Source organism: Microplitis demolitor, chromosome 1, assembly GCF_026212275.2.
Source record: "Microplitis demolitor isolate Queensland-Clemson2020A chromosome 1, iyMicDemo2.1a, whole genome shotgun sequence".
Taxonomy (NCBI): Eukaryota; Metazoa; Arthropoda; class Insecta; order Hymenoptera; family Braconidae; genus Microplitis; species Microplitis demolitor.
In genome coordinates, this window is record NC_068545.1 from 14,529,353 (window position 1) to 14,550,287 (window position 20,935).

The 20,935-nt window shown below is 31.1% G+C and overlaps 1 protein-coding gene across 2 annotated transcripts in view; it reads right to left on the bottom strand.

Annotated features, from left to right (window-relative positions):
• LOC103575791 (uncharacterized) overlaps positions 1 to 14,298 on the bottom strand; it is a 92,830-nt gene extending 78,532 nt beyond the window's left edge. Inside the window, exons 1-2 of one of the 2 annotated variants that reach the window (XM_053739892.1) lie at positions 14,274 to 14,298; positions 12,232 to 14,110 (exon numbers count right to left, since the gene is read on the bottom strand). In XM_053739892.1, the coding sequence (XP_053595867.1) occupies positions 12,232 to 12,544 (313 nt within the window). In that variant the 5' untranslated portion in view covers positions 12,545 to 14,110; positions 14,274 to 14,298. Of the gene's footprint in view, positions 1 to 12,231 lie in introns of both variants that reach the window. The other variant, XM_053739887.1, reaches the window with a different exon arrangement.
• Positions 14,299 to 20,935: the final 6,637 nt, after the last annotated feature.

Below are 20,935 nucleotides of genomic sequence, written 5' to 3' on the forward strand. Positions count from 1 at the left end.
TGTTTAGGTTGAAATTATTGTTCTAAAACCATGAAATTATCCTCTAGAGCCTAAATTTGTACCGTCAAAAAGATTTTTATTGGTTGATGCGAAATAGGTAATGAGAAGGAAGGAAAAGGGGAAGGAATTGAAATCAAAATGGCTGCCGGGAGCGGGAAAAATGAAAAATAAAAAAATCATTCTTTTTAATAATTTATTCAAATTTTTAGGAATTAGAACAGAAAGTTACTCAAATCATATATTCACTAGAGTAATTTTTTGTTTATTACTTTCATTAATCTATATTCAAATTTCTGAAAATTCTAACTATAGTTGTAATTATTGGAGATGATAATAAATAAAAAATTCTATAAAATTTAATGGTTCAAATATTTATTCAATTACGTATTTTTTATTAAAAACCATTCATAATGTTCTCATATTTTTCACGTAATGTTTATTTCTCATTTCTTAAAATAAATTTTTAAAAGAATCATAAAGTTCTTTTTAGTGTTAATAACTGAACACCTTTTTGTATAATTTTAAAAGAATTAATATACAAAAGTGTTAAATTGACACATAAAAGTGTCAAATATTTGACACAAAAATTTTCAACACAAAATTTTTTGATAAAATGACGCAAAATTTTTTACTGTGCACGCTGTATTTTTGCTCTGTACCAAATTATTGAAAATAAGAACTTTTGATATTGAATGAGTTTAATATGCTAACGTTAATAAAAAATCACATGTTTATTGCTACTCACATGTATAATATTTTATGATTCATTAATCAATTTTTGAAACATTAGATGTCTAAATTTAAACTCTATTTAAAAACTTACAATTTCTCAACTTTTACCGCTTTAAAAAATTTTCTAGAAATTAAGTGGATCTATTTTATAATTTAACTTGATAGAGCATAGAAAATTACAATTTGTCACGGTTGGGAAAATTTTTTAAGTCCACTTTTAGACTACAAAAATATTCAACTCTTTCAAAATTTTTCAAAGTCTAAGAAGGGATAGAAAATTTTTTCGACTGTGATTATGTTCTATCAAGTAAAACTGTAAAATTGACCTACTTATTCTCATGGTAGGCTATAGAATCAAAAAAAATTGTTTTGTTAGCAACGGTAGGCTCTGGAGGCTCAAAATACTGTTTTAAAACACTAATTTATGACTCTATAACCTATTTTTAGGACATTCCCTCGCGGTTTTGGAAATACCGAAATAATACCGGAATTATATGGTATAAATACTGCATAAATATGGTATTACTCGAGTTATTTTAGCCAGTTTTTTTGCCGCATTATTACCAAAAATTTACGAAATAAATTCCTAATATTTACGGTAATAAAACAGAAAAAATACGGTATTTTCACAGAATTAAAACAGTAATTATACAGCATATTTATAGTATATTTTCGGCATTTTTGCAGCATCAAACCGTTCTACCCGTAAAAAAATTTATATATAATTATATAAAATTTTATTCAGTTATATATAATTTTATATAATTATATAGAACCTTATAAAGTTATATATTAAATAACTGTCATGAAAAAAAAAAAAAATAAAATAAAAACACCCGTTAACTCGTGGACTCGATCCCGAGACCTATTTGTTCAAAGTCTGATCTGGTAGCCATTATGCCAAATCACTTACTTAAAATATGTTACTAATTGTATTCAGATGGATACAAACAAACTTAAGAAAATTGAAAACATCAATTTTCACAGATAGTTATTTTCACTTACATGTTTCTGTTTGAGTAAGAATTGTGTGAACCAATAAAATAAAATAAAAAATATTACATTTTGCACATTTTCGATGATTTTAAATGCAGAAGCGAACAAAAAATAAAACCATATTTGTTTACAATTTTCTATTTTATCAGCGTAAATCTGGCGAAATTGCAGGATACTGACGGTATTATTATTACAAAAACAACGATTTTATTATTACTACATTATCGTATTATAGTTTTTATACAGCATTTTATTGGTAAAAGTTCGGCATTTTTACAGTTTTTTTTACAGCATTTTTTTGGTAAAAGTTCGGCATTTTTATAGTAATATTACTGTAGTAATCTGGTAACTCTACAGCATAAGTGCAGTAAGTATATGGCATAACTACAGGAAAAAAACTGGCCAAAATAACCATTTTAATACCAAATTATTACGGTAAATTTACGGCATGTGCATAAATCCCGAAAATTTACGACATTTTTACGGCATTCACAAAACTGCGAGGGTTGAGGGTCAAAATATTGTTTTACATTCAGCGGTAAGTACAACAATAAAGGAAATAAGGCTTTTGAGGCTCAAAATATTATTTTAATTTCGACTCGGGTTGCCTTAGTTAGGCAAGCCTAATTTGTATCTTATCAGATCTTCATGGAGTAAAACGAACATTGGCATGCCGAACAAATTCCAAATTCGATTGTGATCACGCATTGAAAAAAATAATCGGTAACCTCTACCGATTACCAATCGATTGGTAAAAAAAAAATCGGTCTATCGGTTCACCCTGCTGGCCAGCCGCAAAACTTCCCTTAGTTTTCGAGCTCAAAGAGCTCGAAGACATTGTTGTGAATATATTTTCGAGTTTGAAGAGTTCTATGCTAAAATAAGTTATTTTATGCACCAAAATCGTGATAATTCACTAATGGTCATTTACCCTACCCGTAACTCCAAACGAGCATTTGAATGAGTTTTTCGACTTGTCGCCGGGCGCGCTAATTAAAAATGCTAGTACGCGAGGTCCAATCATAATTAGGTAGAGAAGGAGTTTTCCGATAACGACCGAAGACAACCGAGAGAAATTATTAAAAACGGAAGACAGCAGCAGAAACGACACAGAGCAGAGCTGGCAGGACCGGGCAATTAACTAGGCATAGGACTGTCGACTACTCGAACTTCAGGAACTTCAACTAATAATAATCTTATACGTGATAGATTCTTGGTCAACATCTAATTTATTAATTATTGATTTATAGCTTCTAACATGATGAAAATTCGACATCGACTCGTGGTTTAAAATTATTTGAATATAGTAAATAGTTATCCGTCAAGCAATTTTCGGTGACATCTATGATCACTATTTTGACTTTGACTGAGCAATTGATCCAACGCATGGATTGAAACGAGAGAGATCCCGGATAGACTCCGTACTGAACCACGTGATCCACGATTTTACAACAAATCCGAGTTTGATAAACGAACAATTACTCCTGAAAAATAATTTTAATCGACATCAACCTCCTTCGTGAACAAGTGAACAAGCCGAAGTCTCGGCACGCGAACTGAATAAGGTGTACGACCGATTTTTTTTTTTTGAACAAGTGAAATGCGTTTTGTGAAATAATAAATAATTAACTAATTACGTGTAATAACTGTATGGTAGTGGATTATGGACGCGTTACCAAAATAAAATATTATTTTGAATTTTATTTTATTTCATTCGCGCAATTCGGAGAATTACGGATTATCCGTGTCTCACTCGTTGCGGCAATAGAGTCTTGCCGTATAAAATATTCCAACGTCACTCGTCAAGTATTCCAGTGATGCTTAGAGTGTATGTGTGTCTTCGGACAATAAAATAACTGATTTGTATTTCGTGGATTTTAAAATATTAACTTAAACTTAATTACACTAAATATTTATTTGTGCTGGATCGGGATAGTGGAAGAAATAATAAATCACTTATTTGGTGTATTGCCCATGTTTAATAAAATTATATCACAGATAATAGTATCGAGTACACAACTGAGCACGAGATTATTTAACAAAGCACATTTATATGTATAATTTTATTATAATAGAGATCTTGTAGAATGATTGAGCATGAGTTTATTTAACAGAGCACATTACATTTTACATGAAATGTTTTCAGTAGAATTTTATTATAATTTTACACGGCGCCATACACGTGAATTAATAGATATATATTGAGCGCAAAGAAGAAATAAATTATTAACAATTGAGAATTCACAGACATAACAATTATTTTATAATGTAAATTATAAATCATAATAAATTTTATTATGTAACATGTTGTATGTACTTTTGAACCGAGTAAGAATTTATAGAGACGAGTCGAGTGCCGAGTCTTGTCGCAAACTGAATGATTTGCAGTCACAAATAAAATTTGCTGTGGATTTTTGAGATTATAGACATAACTGAGTGGATTAAATGATGACATCCACATGAAAACCACACAAGTTAGTACAGAGTACAAAATAAAATAGTCGAGTGATGAGTAATAAGTAAAAGATAATTAGAATGTAACTGTGATTTAAATAATAATTATTTGTGACTGCAAAGTCATGTGATAGCGATTGTATATATATATATTGAGACAATGTGAATTGTCATCTTCGTCCTCAGCCTTGCGGTTTCCATTTTTCCCCGTCTTGTTGCCGTCTGAAACTACACAAGTCATAATGCCGTGGTCACATGACTAATTTTTACGTTGACGCATGACCGTAAGGGTGAAGTGGGGACAGAGTCCCGAGGCTAGTCCTGCGCCCAAATTTATCGGTCAATCACTTCGATCCTGGATCAATTAGCAATAAGTCGTATAGCTTATTCAATATTGTGAATACTAGTAATTTTATTTGCGATTCTGTCAATATATTAGCAATCTACTTGCGATTCTGTAAACCGGGCAATTAACTTACGTTACAGTTTGTATTATAAGGAATTCTCTTGCGATCATATTTAACTGTTTTAGTTTGTTAATTATTATAAATGAAATTAATTTAATTAAATACTACTGTTCGTTCCCGGTGATATACTCGCAATATAAACGACACTGTGCCATCTACATTATATCCAGCGCTTACTTTTTCTTGTAAGTGATTTTTATTATTATTATAATTGGCAATAAACAATCATTGCAATTGTTAATTCTTTACTTTATCTATCACTATTCATCCTATTCATATCCTATTTTACTGGTGAGATCCTTCAATAGTTTACTAAAAGTATTATTAATTAAGTAAGAATTGATAAGTTCATAAACAATAAGAAATCTATTGATAAGTAATAAGCCGTAGGATAAGTTGGTGAATTTTACATACATTGCCGTTAAGTTGATGAATTTTCATATTCGTTGTCGAGTTTGAATAAGTGCGGGTCTTTGCTTTGCGAGAACCCCAGCCCACTGCTCTGTCTAGGTAAAATCAAATTTGTTAGAGGCCAGCCTAAGCCAGGGTTCAACCCGCGAATTCTGGTGGCTGCTGGTAAAAATCGCAAAGAGAAAAAAAGATTTGTCTCAATATATATATATATATATATATATATATATATATATATATATATATATATATATATATATATATATATACCGGCAGGTTAGCTTAGCACGCGGTCAACACAAAATGATCGCAGAGTTAATATAAAGGAAACAAAAGAGAGAGAGTTGATAAAATATGAATCACAAGAAATACCTGATAATTCAGCAAATATGAATTATGTTGATTTTAATTATGCCATCGAGTAGTTAGCGAGATGTAGCTTGATTAATAATAGGATTGCGTCGTTGTTAAATAACACGTGGTGTTCTATAACCTTTGTTGTAGAAGAAGGGCAGTTGCCGCGTAGCTGGCTATCGAGTTGGAGTTCCGAGCATCAGAGGGCGCGTCGATAGCAGCACCTCTGGTAGAGTAAAGCGCGGAGATATCAAGTGTTCTGGAGTGAACATTTGATAAATACGCAACATTGAACCGACTTTTTTTTTATACGAACTGATTTTGTGTTTTGATCGACTACGACTTTTACGAACAATTTTTCTTTGTTTATATCGAGTCAAGCCGACAACGGCAATTTATATATTGTTGTAACCGATTATTTCTGTGATACCGATTAATTTATTTTGTTATTTAATATACGACTAATTATTTTCGTTTAGTTCTGATCAATTATTTTATCGTAATCTTAAGTGCCTGACCTTTCCCCGATCCGCCACCCTAAGCCCATTCTGATAATTGTTTATTGGTGATTATAAAATCACCTGGTGCCCAACTAATTAATAATGGAACAAGGTTGCCAAAATCGTAAGTGTATTCGGACTTTACTCTGGTAGATCCCCGGTGGTGAAAAACCCGTTACAAGTTATATGAAATTATATATAAGTTATATATAATTGTAACTACGTTAGCTATATGTAATTATAACTAAGTTAGTTATATTTAATTATAACTAAGATTTTTAATTTAATCCCATTTATCAGGCTGGATCAGACATGAACAGACATGGACAGAATGAAAAGGCATGGGCAGGTATAATGAGAACTGAGCCTATTTAACGCTTCAGAGATGAACAGGCATGGGCAGGTATGATCAGGCCTGATCATAAATGAACAGGCATAATCAGGTCTAAATTCAGTCCTGATCATACATGAACAGACATGATCAGGTCTAATTTCAGTCCTGATCATACATGAACAGGCATCTTCAGGTCTGATTATTTTTTCCCGGGAGCTGATTCGAAGTTTATTTGTTCACTAAAAATACTTTATTTCATTCGATTTGGCTTGAAAAATGACTGGAGATGACCTGGTGCAAGTCACAATACTCGTCTGTGAGGAGAATCCCTTACCATTGGTTAAAAGTTAATTTTTTTTACCTAAAAATGCTTTATATATATTTAAATACGCTTTAAGAACGCTAGGGCTTGTTTTGGCGTATGTCACACACCTTATCTGAGAGAGAAACCTCCAAGCGTTAATTAAAAATCCATTTTTTTTTCTTTTTGCATAAAAATCCTTTCTGTTTATTAAATAAACCCCGAAGGATACTTGCAGACGAACTGGTGTAATTACACAGCTCACCTGCGAGAAGAACTGCGGAGCAATGGTTGAAAGTTAAATTCTTAACCTACAATTGTTTCATTTTTATTAAATAAAACTTAGGAACACCTAGCAACGTTCCGGTACCTGATAAGTACTGGTGCACCCCCCATGTAAATAAAATAGATAAAAAATATATTTCATGATGTATGTGAAATATATGTGGCATATAAATAAAATATAAAAAAAATATAATTAGAATATATGTGAAATATACGCACATATATGTCACGTACATTTTACATAAAAAATAAATATATTTCAAATACATAACTTTTGGCCGTGTTTCGTATATAAAAAATATATTTCTTATACAGTCAAAATGTATATCACATATATTTTTTTTTGTAGGGAAAATATATGTGATGAAATATAATCGACATACATGTGGAATATATTTTAAATATATTTTCGTTATTTACGCAGATCTTTGGTATGTGTGTGTGTGTGTGTGGGGGATGGGAGGAGAAGGAAGAAAATGACTAAAAAATCGAACTGGTTTAGGATAGAATACCGAGGGATCTAGCTCTCAGATTGTTCGATGATGGAAAGGCTCAGATATTTTTGCGGGGAAGAAGGGGGGCAGAAAAATAATGACTAGAAAATCCAACTGGTTCAGAATGAAGTACCAGGAACACTAGGTATTAGATTGTTCGATGGTGGAAGGGGCCAGATATTATTGTGAAGGCGGGGGAAGCAGGAAAATAATGACAAAAAAATCCAACGGGTTCAGGATTGAGTACCAAGGCCTCTAGCTGTCAGACTGTTCGATGATGGAGTGCTCAGATATTTTTGAGGGTGAAAGGGGGGGAGGGGCCAGAAAAATATTTGAGTCCTTCCATCATCGAACAATGTGACAGCTAGAGGCCTTGGTATTCAAGCTTGAACCAGTTAGATTTTTAGTTATTATTTTTCTGCCTCCCCCCTTCCCAGACACACACACACACACACACACAAGAAGATTCTATCCTTTCCATCATCGAACAATCTGAGAGATGGAGTCCTTGGGATTCCAACCGGAACCAGTTTGATTTTTTAGTCACCCCCCCCCCCCCTAAAACGAAAATATATTTCACATATATGTCGATTATATTTCATTACATATATTTGCCGTACAAAAAAAATCGGTCTGTCGGTTGACCCTGCGGGCCAGTCACAAAACTTCTCGCCCATTTCAAGCTCCTTGAGCTCAAAAAATTGTTATACATACATTTTCGAGCTCGAAAATACGTTTGTATGCCTTTGTTTTAAAAAAAAAAACGTTTTTTACCATTTTTTCTCAAACGATATCTCTCTCACGAATAAACCGATTGAGACGTTTAAGGTGGCAATCGACGCGTTTTATTGAGTTCTACAACTGATCAGATTTTGGAATTGATTTATCGAGTCGTTTTTGAGAAATTTCCAAAATACTAAAAAAAATTTTTTTTTTAATTCTTTCGACAACAGTTCCTCTTGAAAGAATTAACCGATTTTGATGGTTGCGGTGGCATTCGACGCGGCTTATAAAGCTTCAGAGCTCAGTTGATTTTGAAATCAATTAATCGAGAACATGAAAAGTTATCCAAAAAATACATTTTTGAAAAAAGATTATTTTTGGAATATCTCTGAACAAGCCATACCGATCAAGTTTAATTTTTTTTCAGCTTCAAGATATTCGCAAGTCGCGTCGAATGGCACCTTGATGATCAAAATCGATTCATCCGTTCAAAAGTTATAGATATTTACATACGTACGTACGTACATACATACATACATACATACATACATACATACATACATACATACATACATACATACATACATACATACATACATACATACATATATACACTCGGACATCATCGTGAAATTAGTCAGGATAGCTTCGTAGAACCTCAAAACGTCAAGATCTCTCAGAAATTCGATTTTCGAGAATCAGACTGAAACCAATAACTTCCCGAATTTTTGAAAATTTGCAATTTTTTTAGCGGGAAGTTAAAAATATATGGGATATACATTTTGATGATAAAAGAAATATATTTTTTGTATACAAAAAACGGCCAAAAGTTATGTATTTGAAATATATTTATTTTATATGTAAAATGTATGTGACATAGATGTGCGTATATTTCACATATATTCTAATTATATTCTTTTTATATTATATTTATATGCCACATATATTTCACATACATCATGAAATATATTATTTATCTATTTTATTTCCATGGGGGATGGAGAGAATTTTATGGTAAAACACATTCTTAGTTTAGAATTTTTACAACTTTGAATGGTAACAGTTACCATCTTCGGTTGTAACAAATATAATTTTTGATAGTTAGAATTACCATCTTCTATAGTAATTGTTACCACTATTATTTGTCACTGTTATTATTTTCAATAGTAAAACATTATTATAATCACTGAAAAATGTTATTACCATTTTAGATAGTTAAAATTCAAAAGTTGTATTGTAGATAGTATCATTAAATTCTTTCCGTGTGACTTTTATCTTTCAGGAATAAGCCCACCTAAGTCTTATTTAAGATTTTTAAGTCGGTAATCCTAATTCAAGTTCATCAATATCAGTAAGCTAAAAATAAGCTGTTTAAGTTAACTTAAGTTTAATCTAATTCAGATATTCTGACTCGGGACATTATGAACATTCAGATATTAATAATTGAATTAATCAAAGACTATATGCATTGTTAACTGGTGACCAGTGAAGGATTAATCCGTTGATGCAAAATACTTTATTGAATCTACCGTTACGTCCTCAACATAAAATGCGTCTGGGATGTTAATAGAGAATGAAGTTTTATAGGCAAAAGAATGCGGTGTGCGGATCGACGTAAGGAATGATGTAATCTTTCATCGATCTCCATTCCTGGAGTAATGGAAAGAGTCTTTCACGCTTTGTTGTCACGGTTGTGTAAGAAAAGATAGTAGTGTGTTTGATATGGAGAAAAAGATGAAGAAAGGCATGTAGGTTGCAAGGTTATACTAGGTATATATATGAAATTTAAGTATTCAAAGCTCATCAATGTGTTTATTAACTAATCTTTGCTTGTATACTTTATTTTTTGCATAAATAAATTATTTTTTTACTGATTAAAAACATTATGCTCATGAATACTTAAAATTTAAATATTGGCAAGAGCGTGGGGAGGGGAGTCAAAAGCAATAATTCTGAATCGTCAAGATTTTTATAATAAACATTTAGTAGATAATGTGGTATACCAGCTAATATTTTTTCATAGCTCAATGAACGTAAAATGGACGACAAAGCTGCACGCTTAATAGGCAATGCTATTGAATGCTCATAAAGTGCACATGAACAAGTAAAAAAAAAAAGTTATAATTTTCTGCCAGTAATAAAAACTTTTACTGTCATATGTGAAATACGTCATCACATTTAATGAATTAATGGATGAAACTTGTTATTCTAGAATATTTTTAGATGATCAATTTAATTTTATCTTTTAATTAAGCACATTAAATTTAAATAAATATATCTATATAAAATGTCGACAAATGGGACACAATGTATGTGGGTTTTTTGTGATGTATCTAAGCATGTACTCATAAGCTAATATGCTAATCCGTTTCAACAACAACTGCCTACTCATCGCAGCAATTTTCATTTTACTTTTATTTCGAGTTACCAAATGGAAATCCAAAAATATAAGGTAATTTATTATATTTAATTATATCTGTATTGTAAACTAAATACAATACTCGACCACAAAGAGCGTCACGTATTACTAAAATTATTTATAAAAGAACGGGATCATATAGTGATAGTTTCGCGAGAGGCATTAAAAGCAAATTGACGAAACAAATGATTGTATTTTGCCCATCAATTAAAGTTGTTATGTATTTTCTTTAACTTCCCGCTATGAAAATTGAAAATTTCCTAAAAAATGGAAGTTATTGGGTTTGGTCCGATTTTCGAAAATTGAATTTTTATTTTAATGTTTAGAGGTTCCAGATAATTATTTTTAAATATGTATCCGTCTATCTGCGTGTGTGTCTGCATGTAAACTACTTTTTGTCGTACAATACGTTTGGAATGAATAAACTTATTTGAACGTTCTCTACGGCAATCAAAAAAACTCATCAAAAAATAAATTTGATCAGAGTTTAAACTCGTTCGTAATTTCCAAGTTATTTGAAAAATAAAAACTAAAAACAAATTGCTTTTCAGGTTCTTATTGCATAACTCGTAAGCCGCTCGATCAGTTTGCTTCAAAATTCAATCAAAGGTAACTCTCGAAAATCTACTTCGATTAACACAAAACAGTGCAAATCGATCGATGAGTTCCAAGGATATCATCGAACAAAAATTACTTCTTTTTTCAGCAAAATGTATTTTTCCTTGGTCCAATCATTTCTTCAACTCAAAGAGCTCAAAAATTCCATATATTACCATTTTTGAGCTCTCTGAGCTTGAAAGTAGCGGAAAATTTTAGGTTTGGCTTAGAGTTAACTGTTTTTCAGATTTTTTTTTTAAGAAAATGAAACAGGTGATTTTCAGATGAACCATTTTCATAGATTAAGGTCAAAATAATTAAATAAAATATGTCATTCGATGCGTAAAGTTATTATTTATCGAATGAAATGCTTCCGGTTCGGAAATTTCAGTTTATACCTGAGAATGGCTCATTTGAAATTTCCATTTGATAATGTAAGTGCAACAAGGACCGTTTCGTTTGTTCACATGTGTGTGAGAAAGAGAATAGATGGCACACCCTCTTAACATATTTGATACACCCAAAAGTATACTTAAATGTAATGACTAAAATATTTTTATTAGACAATATTCATGTAGCCAACAATTGTTTAACTCAATATTGAAAATTTTTTATTTTTCCATAAATTTAGCAGTTTTTAAAACTCAGACGCGGAGAAAGTACTTTTGTTTAAAATGCTATAAGGTCTTCTTTTTAGTATAGCCGGACCATGTTGGCCATATAATACAAATTAAAATTAACGTGTTCAAGAACTATTATGGGAATAGTAAAACTTACAATAGTCTAGCGTTACTATGACACTGTAGCATTTCAAATCAGGATAATTTCTTCATATACACATGTGGTATGTTTTTAATTCGTATATAGTGTATTCTTATCTAAATTGGATAGTACTTCCTAATGAGATTTAATTCTATAAGTTAATAGAAAGCTAATTGAATCATTACGTTATTTTCAACACTAGCTATCAAGTTATTTTTCGATGTATGTACGTATAAGTTTGTAAAAGTATGAATGCAGAATTGAATGAGTGGACAATTTGCGAAAAACGGGTTTTCCCATGGCATCAATGTTGAAAAAATAGACGCTGAGTGTGTATTTATTTAAAAAGGAAGAAGATTAGATAGTAATATTGTGTTGATAATAACGTTATCATTAACTTACCCGGATAACCCTCAGGGATAACGATTTCCGGTCCAACTTTGACATCGTGACGATATCTATGCATTAAAAGGGTTGCAGTGACTCTAAGTGATCGTTGCTGTTGTTTATAAAGTAAAACCGGACGACCACCAGTGCCCTCAAGCCTAACAACTCTTGGCAATGAAAAACGATCAAGAAAGTCACGTAGTGGCACAAAACCACCAGTAGAACTTGAATTACCCTCAGCTGTAGCTTCCCTGGAGCTAGGAAGTGATTTCGGTAGAGAGGGTATTTCTGCACTCGATATTGTAGAAAATTCACCGTTTGATGACATTTTTTATTTCATTTATTTTATTAATTAATATTGATTAATTGTCACTATCACTAATTAATAATTGAAATAATTTCGATAATTATATTCAATTTACTTTATCACAGCCTGGCACAACATAAATTTCAACTAAAACTTATATATTTAAAAATTTTAAATGACATCATGTAAAATAAAACTGTTTTATTTGACACTAGATTATTTAATTATCAAAGAGGTAGATTATATATTACTTGAATTGTAATAATTCCCTCAGATCCGTTATGGTAACCGTCGAAAGTGAATCAGTAACACTACATCAGCTACCAGCTAACAACAGGTCCAATGATGTAAGTCTGACGTCTTTTCTTCAATGCCATCCAAGAAGAGTCAGATCCACTGTCACTTTCTTGGTAAATTCTTAGCAATGCTTTTGCACATTCCAATTGTTGATGTCAGTTCATCGAATAATTAAATCATCCGGCTGATATTTTTTTTCTTCTTTTTGTAATTTTCACTAGACCATCATCGTAATTATTTATTGCTTTTTTGAACAAAAGCAATATATTGTTACAAGAAATAGAAGTAGCCAATATAATTCTTATTGATTGCAATCAATTGCCAGGTGCAATAGAATGTAGCAAGGACAAAGTACGATCAGTGTAATTATCCACCCTTTCTTTATCATTTACTCGGTTGTAATTTTTCGCAATCCTTTTGTTGTGGATAAGAGAACCGAACTGACCGGATCGAACTAAGGAATTGGTCATGCACGCGCGGACTTCGACTTTATAGTGAGTAATGGAGAACAGACGCGCTTGGTTGCTCACTCTGTCGTCACTTTGGTAGTTGGAGTCGGTTTTTAAACAACTAAAGCCAGATCAAATGTAAAACTTGTCAATTAATGCATAATTCCTTTTCCATTTATATAAATATGATGCCATTTACAGGCATTACTTTTTTGTTTAAATTCCATTAGTTGTTATAATATATATCTAATTATGATTCGAAATTATCTGATATTTCACCAAATTATTTTTTCAGAAGATATCCGGTTCGTGATCTTAATACTTATCGGAATTAAGGGTATTAAAAAAACCCACGTATTCTTTGTAAAAGTTTGGATATTTTCACTTGGCATCATTGAATAAAAAAGAATTTTATTTGACATTTCCAAATAAAAATCTTTAAATGATTTAATCGTATATAATGAAACCAGTCAATGCTTGATAAACTTTTATTTTTATCAAACTCATCACTAAGATCAATAAATATGCAATCATGATACTTTCGCAGAAGTAAAATATTATTTTATATTATCATCAAATGATTCAGCCCAGTATGAAAAATTCGATTGATCGATCCGGCCACACACTCACGCGCCTCAGTGTGATGAACTCTCGCATCTACAATTTTATTTTGACTGGTGTTTATACTTTAATACATTTAAACTTATTTTTAAATAATCCTTGCACTTCACCATAACCAACAAGATTTTTTTATCATTTAAAATTTTTTTTTGCAATTATTCATTTTTTCTTATATTCGTGTTTGTAAGTTTTTAAATTTATTTTCTCCCTCTTTATAATCCTAAAAATATAGCGATAAAAATCATCAATAGTCGTTGTTAATTATTTCGGAAAATAGATTATAAATTTACTTTGTCATAGATAAAAATTTTGATTTTAATTATTGATATTATATAATTATAATAGTAAGTGTAAAAATATTGGTTGAGGTAATAACACTGTACGTTTTATGTAGAGATCCGATCTGACCGACGAACGAGAAGTCACTGACGCTCGGGATCCAGTGAGTGGAGTGTAAGATACCAACCATCACTTTCAAGCACACTACTGATTTCAGTATATGAGATAGTATAGGATACTAATACATAAACATTTGTATATTTATATATATAAAAGTAATATAGTAGATGGGATTGTAGGACTACGACCAACAAAAAGGCCACTACTATGAACAACTGGTCGTTACTGGAGGGTATAGCATGTCCTCACGTTTTAGTGCAGACTGGCATCAGATTCACGGATATATATGTATATATATATATATATACTATTCTGCGTTGTACAGCATTATAAATTCTTCTGGCTTTTATTCGTTCCTACTTCCTATATTAGACATTAAGATTCCACCATTGTGTTAAACGAATATTAATCGAGAAGGAAAAATAAATATAAGTCCACATAATCAGTAATACCGCTATCAAGTCCATGCCACACTATAACTCTCGTGGGATTATACTTGAGTCAAGAACACTGCGCGGTACTCGTTTGCTAGTTGATTTTACTTATTCTCAAGTTATTCTTTATACCCAGATATAGACAACGGATGATAGTATACTTATAGTTGTATAGTCTGAGAAAATAGAACGACCTTGAGTTTTGTCCTCGCAGACTTGAGAATATTCAACAATATTTTCTCTACCCTTCTCCTTATTTTTATTCTTTTAGTGTTAATTCATCATCGCTATTTGTTATTTCGAAGTTAACAATTAACCCAGTGCTTCGATTATATTAAGTTGTTTTTTACAATATTTTATTCATGAAATCATTAAATCATTAAGATGTGCCAAAGAATTCTCATGAGTATAATTTGTAAAAAATTATTCAAATTTATATTTTTAATAAATCGAACAATTTTTTTTTTTTTCATACAAATATACATAATTAAAATCCGATTTATTGTATAAGACGTCGTTTTTTGTGATACAAATTTTCTAACATGTGGTTTTAGTTTTGACCGCCAATGTAAGGTTTTATTAGTTTTGTTACTCTCTTTCTCCTCCTCAATCCCATCTACTGAAACCCGGTTTTCTGAGAAAAACATCGCCGTTGGATTCTTGAGGTGTCGTTTTTTCGATTCTTCATGGAATCTTGCACAACTGCAACTGCATAAGTAATATTCTTTACCGACAATATTTTATAAAATATTTTATTTTATTCTTTAATCTGAAAAAAACTTTGCGGTTTATAACAAATAAAAAAATATTACTCCTTTTTTTTGTCATTAATTCTGAAAAATATATAAAATGGGATTAAATACATCAGGAAAAATAACCGCATACAGAGAATATCATAGTTTTTTTATAAGTTGACAGTCTGAACATTAATTTTCCCATTACTTTTTGTTAGGAGCGGCTAAATTAATAAAAATGACCTGGCGACTTTGTAAAGATAAGATTGTAATTTTCAGTCAAATAAACTTTATAACCAGCGTTAATCAAGAATAAATCGGAAAAAATCATTTTGCAATAAACTGACAGTTTTTTCTGTCAAATTGATCATAATCAGAGGTAATTTGAAATAATATTTAGATATACTTCTTTTAGAAGTATAGCTGTTTTAGAGAGTCTCATGTCGCAATTTTAATATAATTTCTTATAATACGTTGTATTTTGTCGGAGAATAACGAAAATTACCTTCAATTCAGAATTTTATATATGTACCTACGTAAATAAAGATATATATTAGACTGTGTCGAAAAAATTGACTATTTTGAATTTCCCGGTAAGGAAATCGATGATTTCCAAAAATTTGTTTTGGTTTTTACCCCGATTTTCGAAAATCGAGTTTTCATCAGATGTCGACGTTTTGAGATCCTAGGAAGCTATCCTGACTATTCTCAGAATGATGTCCGCGCGCGCGCGTGTGTGTGTGTGTGGCCGGTCTATAACTTTTTAATTAATGAACCGATTTAAATGATTCTTGTGACAATCGAAAGAGCTCGTTGGCCATCAACTTTCCTGAAAATTTCAGATCATTTAATCAAGCAAGCTCGAAAAAAAATCTGGGCGTCGGTTGGCCCTGCGGGCCAGCCCCAAAACTTCCCGCTGTTTTCGAGTTCAGGAAGCTTAAAAACATTAGTTCGCATGTATTTTCGAGCTCGAAAATGCTATTGCATGCGGTTGTTCTTTTATGATCTTTTCAAGCTCTAACAAGTTACGTTTTATACTGATGTTTGAAAATTTAAGAATCGAAAATCAATAATATAAATAACAAAGAAGCGGTTTCTGAAATTTAATTTCCGATTATGTGCAATAAAATCTGTGTATTGAGGCAGAAATCAATGCCAGAGATCAAAATCAAGATTTAAATAAGTTTTGATTTATGTCAAAAACAGTAAAATATGAAGTATCCCAGAAAAATATTAAAAATTGCGTTTTTTTAATTTTTTTCGTGATAATATGATTTGAACTAAAAAACAAGTTAGATGACTTTATATGATGATCGAAAAAATACCATAAAGATTCCTCTTTAAAAGTTGGTATGATTTGGCACACAGACATATTTTAGTACATTATGTTACATTATATTATGATTTATCGGGAAAAAATTACATAAAATGTTATTTTTTTAATTTTTTAACGCCGACATTTTTTGAACTGATTAACCGATTTTGACGTTTGAGCTGACAATCGGCGCGTTTCAATGAATGCTAGAGCTGATTAAAATTTGAAATCAATTTGTTTAGCTGATTTGAAGATATTCGGAAAAATCCGTTTTTTACCATTTCTTTCTTCAACGATATCTTCGGACGAATGAATCGATTTTGATGGTTAAAGCGCTAATCGACGCGTTTTATTGAGTTCTTGAGCTGATTAGATGTTAAAGTCGATCGTTCAACTCGTTTCTGACAAATCAATAAAAAACTAAAAAAAAATTTTTTTTTCTGTAATTGGCCAATATCTTCGAGTCTACTAGAGCGACTGATCTGAAATTTTTAGAAAAATTGATGGCCAAAAAGCTCTTTCGATCGCCGCCTTAACTATCCAAATCGGTTAATTAGTTAAAAAATTATAAAGAGTTTACACACACACACACACACACACACACGCGCGCGCGCGCGCGCGTGCGCGCATAATACAGGCATTCGGGCATCATTCTGAAAATAGTCAGAATAGCTTCCTAGGACCTCAAAACGTCGACATCTAAAGAAATTTCGATTTTTGCAAATCGGGGTAAAAACAATAACTTCTCGAATTTTTCGAAAATTGTCGATTTTCTTAGCAGGAAGTTAAAAAAATTTTTTTTTTAAACGGCTGAACCGATGGTTTTAAAAGTTCAATCTGCTCTAGAATTCAATAAAACACGCCGATTGGCACCTCATCCGTCAAAATCGGTTAATTAATTCAAAAGATATCGGCGTCGAAAAGTTAAAAAAATAACATTTGTAGTTATTCTTTCCGATTAAATCAAAACATAATGCACTAAAATGTTTCTGAAATCATACTAACTTTTCGTCTTTCTGGTCCTTTTCGATCACCATGCAATGTCATCTAACTTGTTCTTTAGTTCAAATCATATTATCAACAAAAAAATTGAAAATACACAGTTTTTAATATTTTTCCCGGATATTTCATATATTATCGCTCTGATCCTGGGGAAAAAGATTAAGATCTGACCAGATATAATTATACCTGATCAGATATAATTATATCTTGGCAGATCTATTTATATCTGATCAGATCTAATGTTTAGACATGATCAAATCTCATTGTATCTGGCCAACCAGCATTTATATCCGGTCAGAACTAATCAGGTATAATTAGATCTGGGTTAGATACAATGTTAGACATGATGATATCTAGTCAGGTCTGCGTATATCTCGTAAAATCTGATCAGATATAACTATATCTGACCTAAATACAACATTTAACATAATCAGATCTCATTATATCCGCTCAGATATAACCATGTGTCGGTTTATTTAACTGAATTCATTTAAACAAAAACTATTCTTTTATATATATTATTTTAGGTGACCGACAAAAATCACTCACACACAAACAACTCCGACCATAATAACTTACCAAATCAGGTGATAAACGTGGCTTGTGATATGTTCTATATATCCACGTGACTCTTTAGTATGTTAGTCAAAATAGCTCGGCAACAGCAGCTCGAACAAAAAAAAATTACTGTTCGACTCATTATTTTCCGAGTTATTTTTGTTCGAGTTATTATTGCCGAGTTATTTTGACCTAGCACCATTATTTTATATCTCTCATATTTATATTTTAACTATTTATATAAACTGATAATTAAATTTAAACCTAAGTTTAAGAGTATGTTAAAAAGAAAAACACATAAAATAAATACTAAGAATGACGAATGCATGGGTGATATTGTTTATTCTTTAGGTATATGTAAGTGGACCTATGCGGCCAAATAAATGGTGTTAGTCACTAAGATATTGATTGAAGTTAGTTAGTCTGAAAGCATACGTCTTATGAGTGAGATATTCTTTCCGATTGCGATTCAATAAAGTTGAAGTAATTATTGAGAAAACTGAGTGAATAAATTATTTCCATAGCCTTATTTCCAACACCATGTATATGTCTTATTTTTATAGATAATTGCTTATATCTGGACAGATCTGCGTATATCTCGTAAGATCTGATCAGATATAACTACACCTGAACTAAATACAACATTTGACACAATCAGATCTTATTACATCTGCTCAGATATAATCATGTATATATTGTATTATTATTGAAAATTGTTCATATCTAGTTATTTACACTTATGCGATCACATACATACATAATCATTTATAATTCCTCTCAGTAACGTTTCTAATTTATCAGATTACATTTCGGATTGAATTGAAATTATCTTTTTTTTTTTTTTTCGCAATTTAATATTTTTTTTAATAGGGATCCCCGGGGGAAAAGGTTTATATCTGATATATAATTATATCTAATCAGATCTGGCCAGATCTCATCAGATAGAGACAATGTAAAGATCTGGCCAGATCCACTTTATCAGATCTGATCAGATATAATTATATCTGGTCAGATCTAAACCTTTTTCCCTGGGATCAGTAAAAAATTATTTAAATCTTTATTTTGATTACTGACATTGATTTCTACCTAAATACATTTATTTTTTTGAACATAATCGCGAAAAAAATCTAAAGACCGCTTGTTCCTTAATAATTTCCGATTTCTAAACTTTTAAATTTCAACATAAAACGTAACTTGTTAGAGCTTGAAAAGCTCATAAAAATACAAATGCATGTAATAGTATTTTCAAGTTCGATGAGCTCGAATATGCATCCAAACTTATGTATTCGAGTTCAAGGAGCTCGAAAACAGTGAAACGTTTTGGGGCTGATCCGCAGGGCCAACCGTCGCTCAGATTATTTTTTCTCCAAATTACAGATAAAAATAAATGAAATACAGTTTATAGTGTATATCGATACTGCCATTCTAACACGCCGTATCCCACATTTGGGAAATTTTTCAGGAGGCGATAAAAAAGTTTCACGGTCGGCAAAGAAAAATTATTTGTATTATGTTTACACTGGTATAACCTACAAATTTATTTTCATGTTTTCATAAAATACAGGCATTTGTAGTGAATGAATAATTTTGGATTATATGCTGTAAGAAGAATAAAAAGTTATGCATCATTACCTTCTTTCTCAAATCGTTAATTGCTACCTTAAAATTAACTTCAAATTGAAAATGTTAAGCGTGACTAAACCTATACGAATGTGGGATACGACATATTAGAATATTTATTTAAAAATACCATATAAACAATTTGACCACTAAAATTTTTACATAAGCTACACATTGCTACAATGATTCCATTTTTCAAAAAAAGTGAAGATTTCAAATTTTGTGGAATACGACGTATTAGAATGGCAGCATCGATATGTAAATTAGTATTTATAACAATAATTTATAATAAACAAGTGTAACCTAAAGCATAACTTGTTTTTTAGTAACTAGATGTTGATCATTTTTTTGCATTGGATAGTCATGAGACCAAGTCATTTAAAACGCAGCATCGAAATAGTTGTTACAGCCATTTCTAATAAAACTTTTTTCTCATTCTCAATTATTACTCAGTTCACACTTGGGCACTGTTCGGCTCTTTCATGCATATTCAAAGCAAAACGAGGTATTTGATGTCATTCTAAAATACCCTGTTTTTTACTACTATTGAGTCAAATAAGGATTCTTCTTAAGTCATTGTAACCTGGAGTACTTGTCGATATGGTATAAAGAAAATGGTACATTTTACAGAGAACGAGAGGAAAAGATGTACATGTGTTTCTAGTTTGTGCTCTTGAGAATTTTAAATGGAATGGATAAAAGGCTAAATGTGAAGGAAACGTGCTTAGGGTTTTGTACTGTCAGAGGTCCGTTGGCTACAGCCGTTCGAAACAATTTCATTAGCTATGTTTTACGCCTGTAAATGAGTTTCTTTGTGATGGATTTCACGAATAAATTACAGTATAGCGACCAATGCAACCGTTAAAAGTTTTTTTTTTTTTTTTTTTTTTTCTTCAACTATGTACATGTAACATAACATTTTTCAGTTTAATTTAATTTTTGAAATTTATGGATGATTCTTTGGTAGATAGATAGAAAAATTT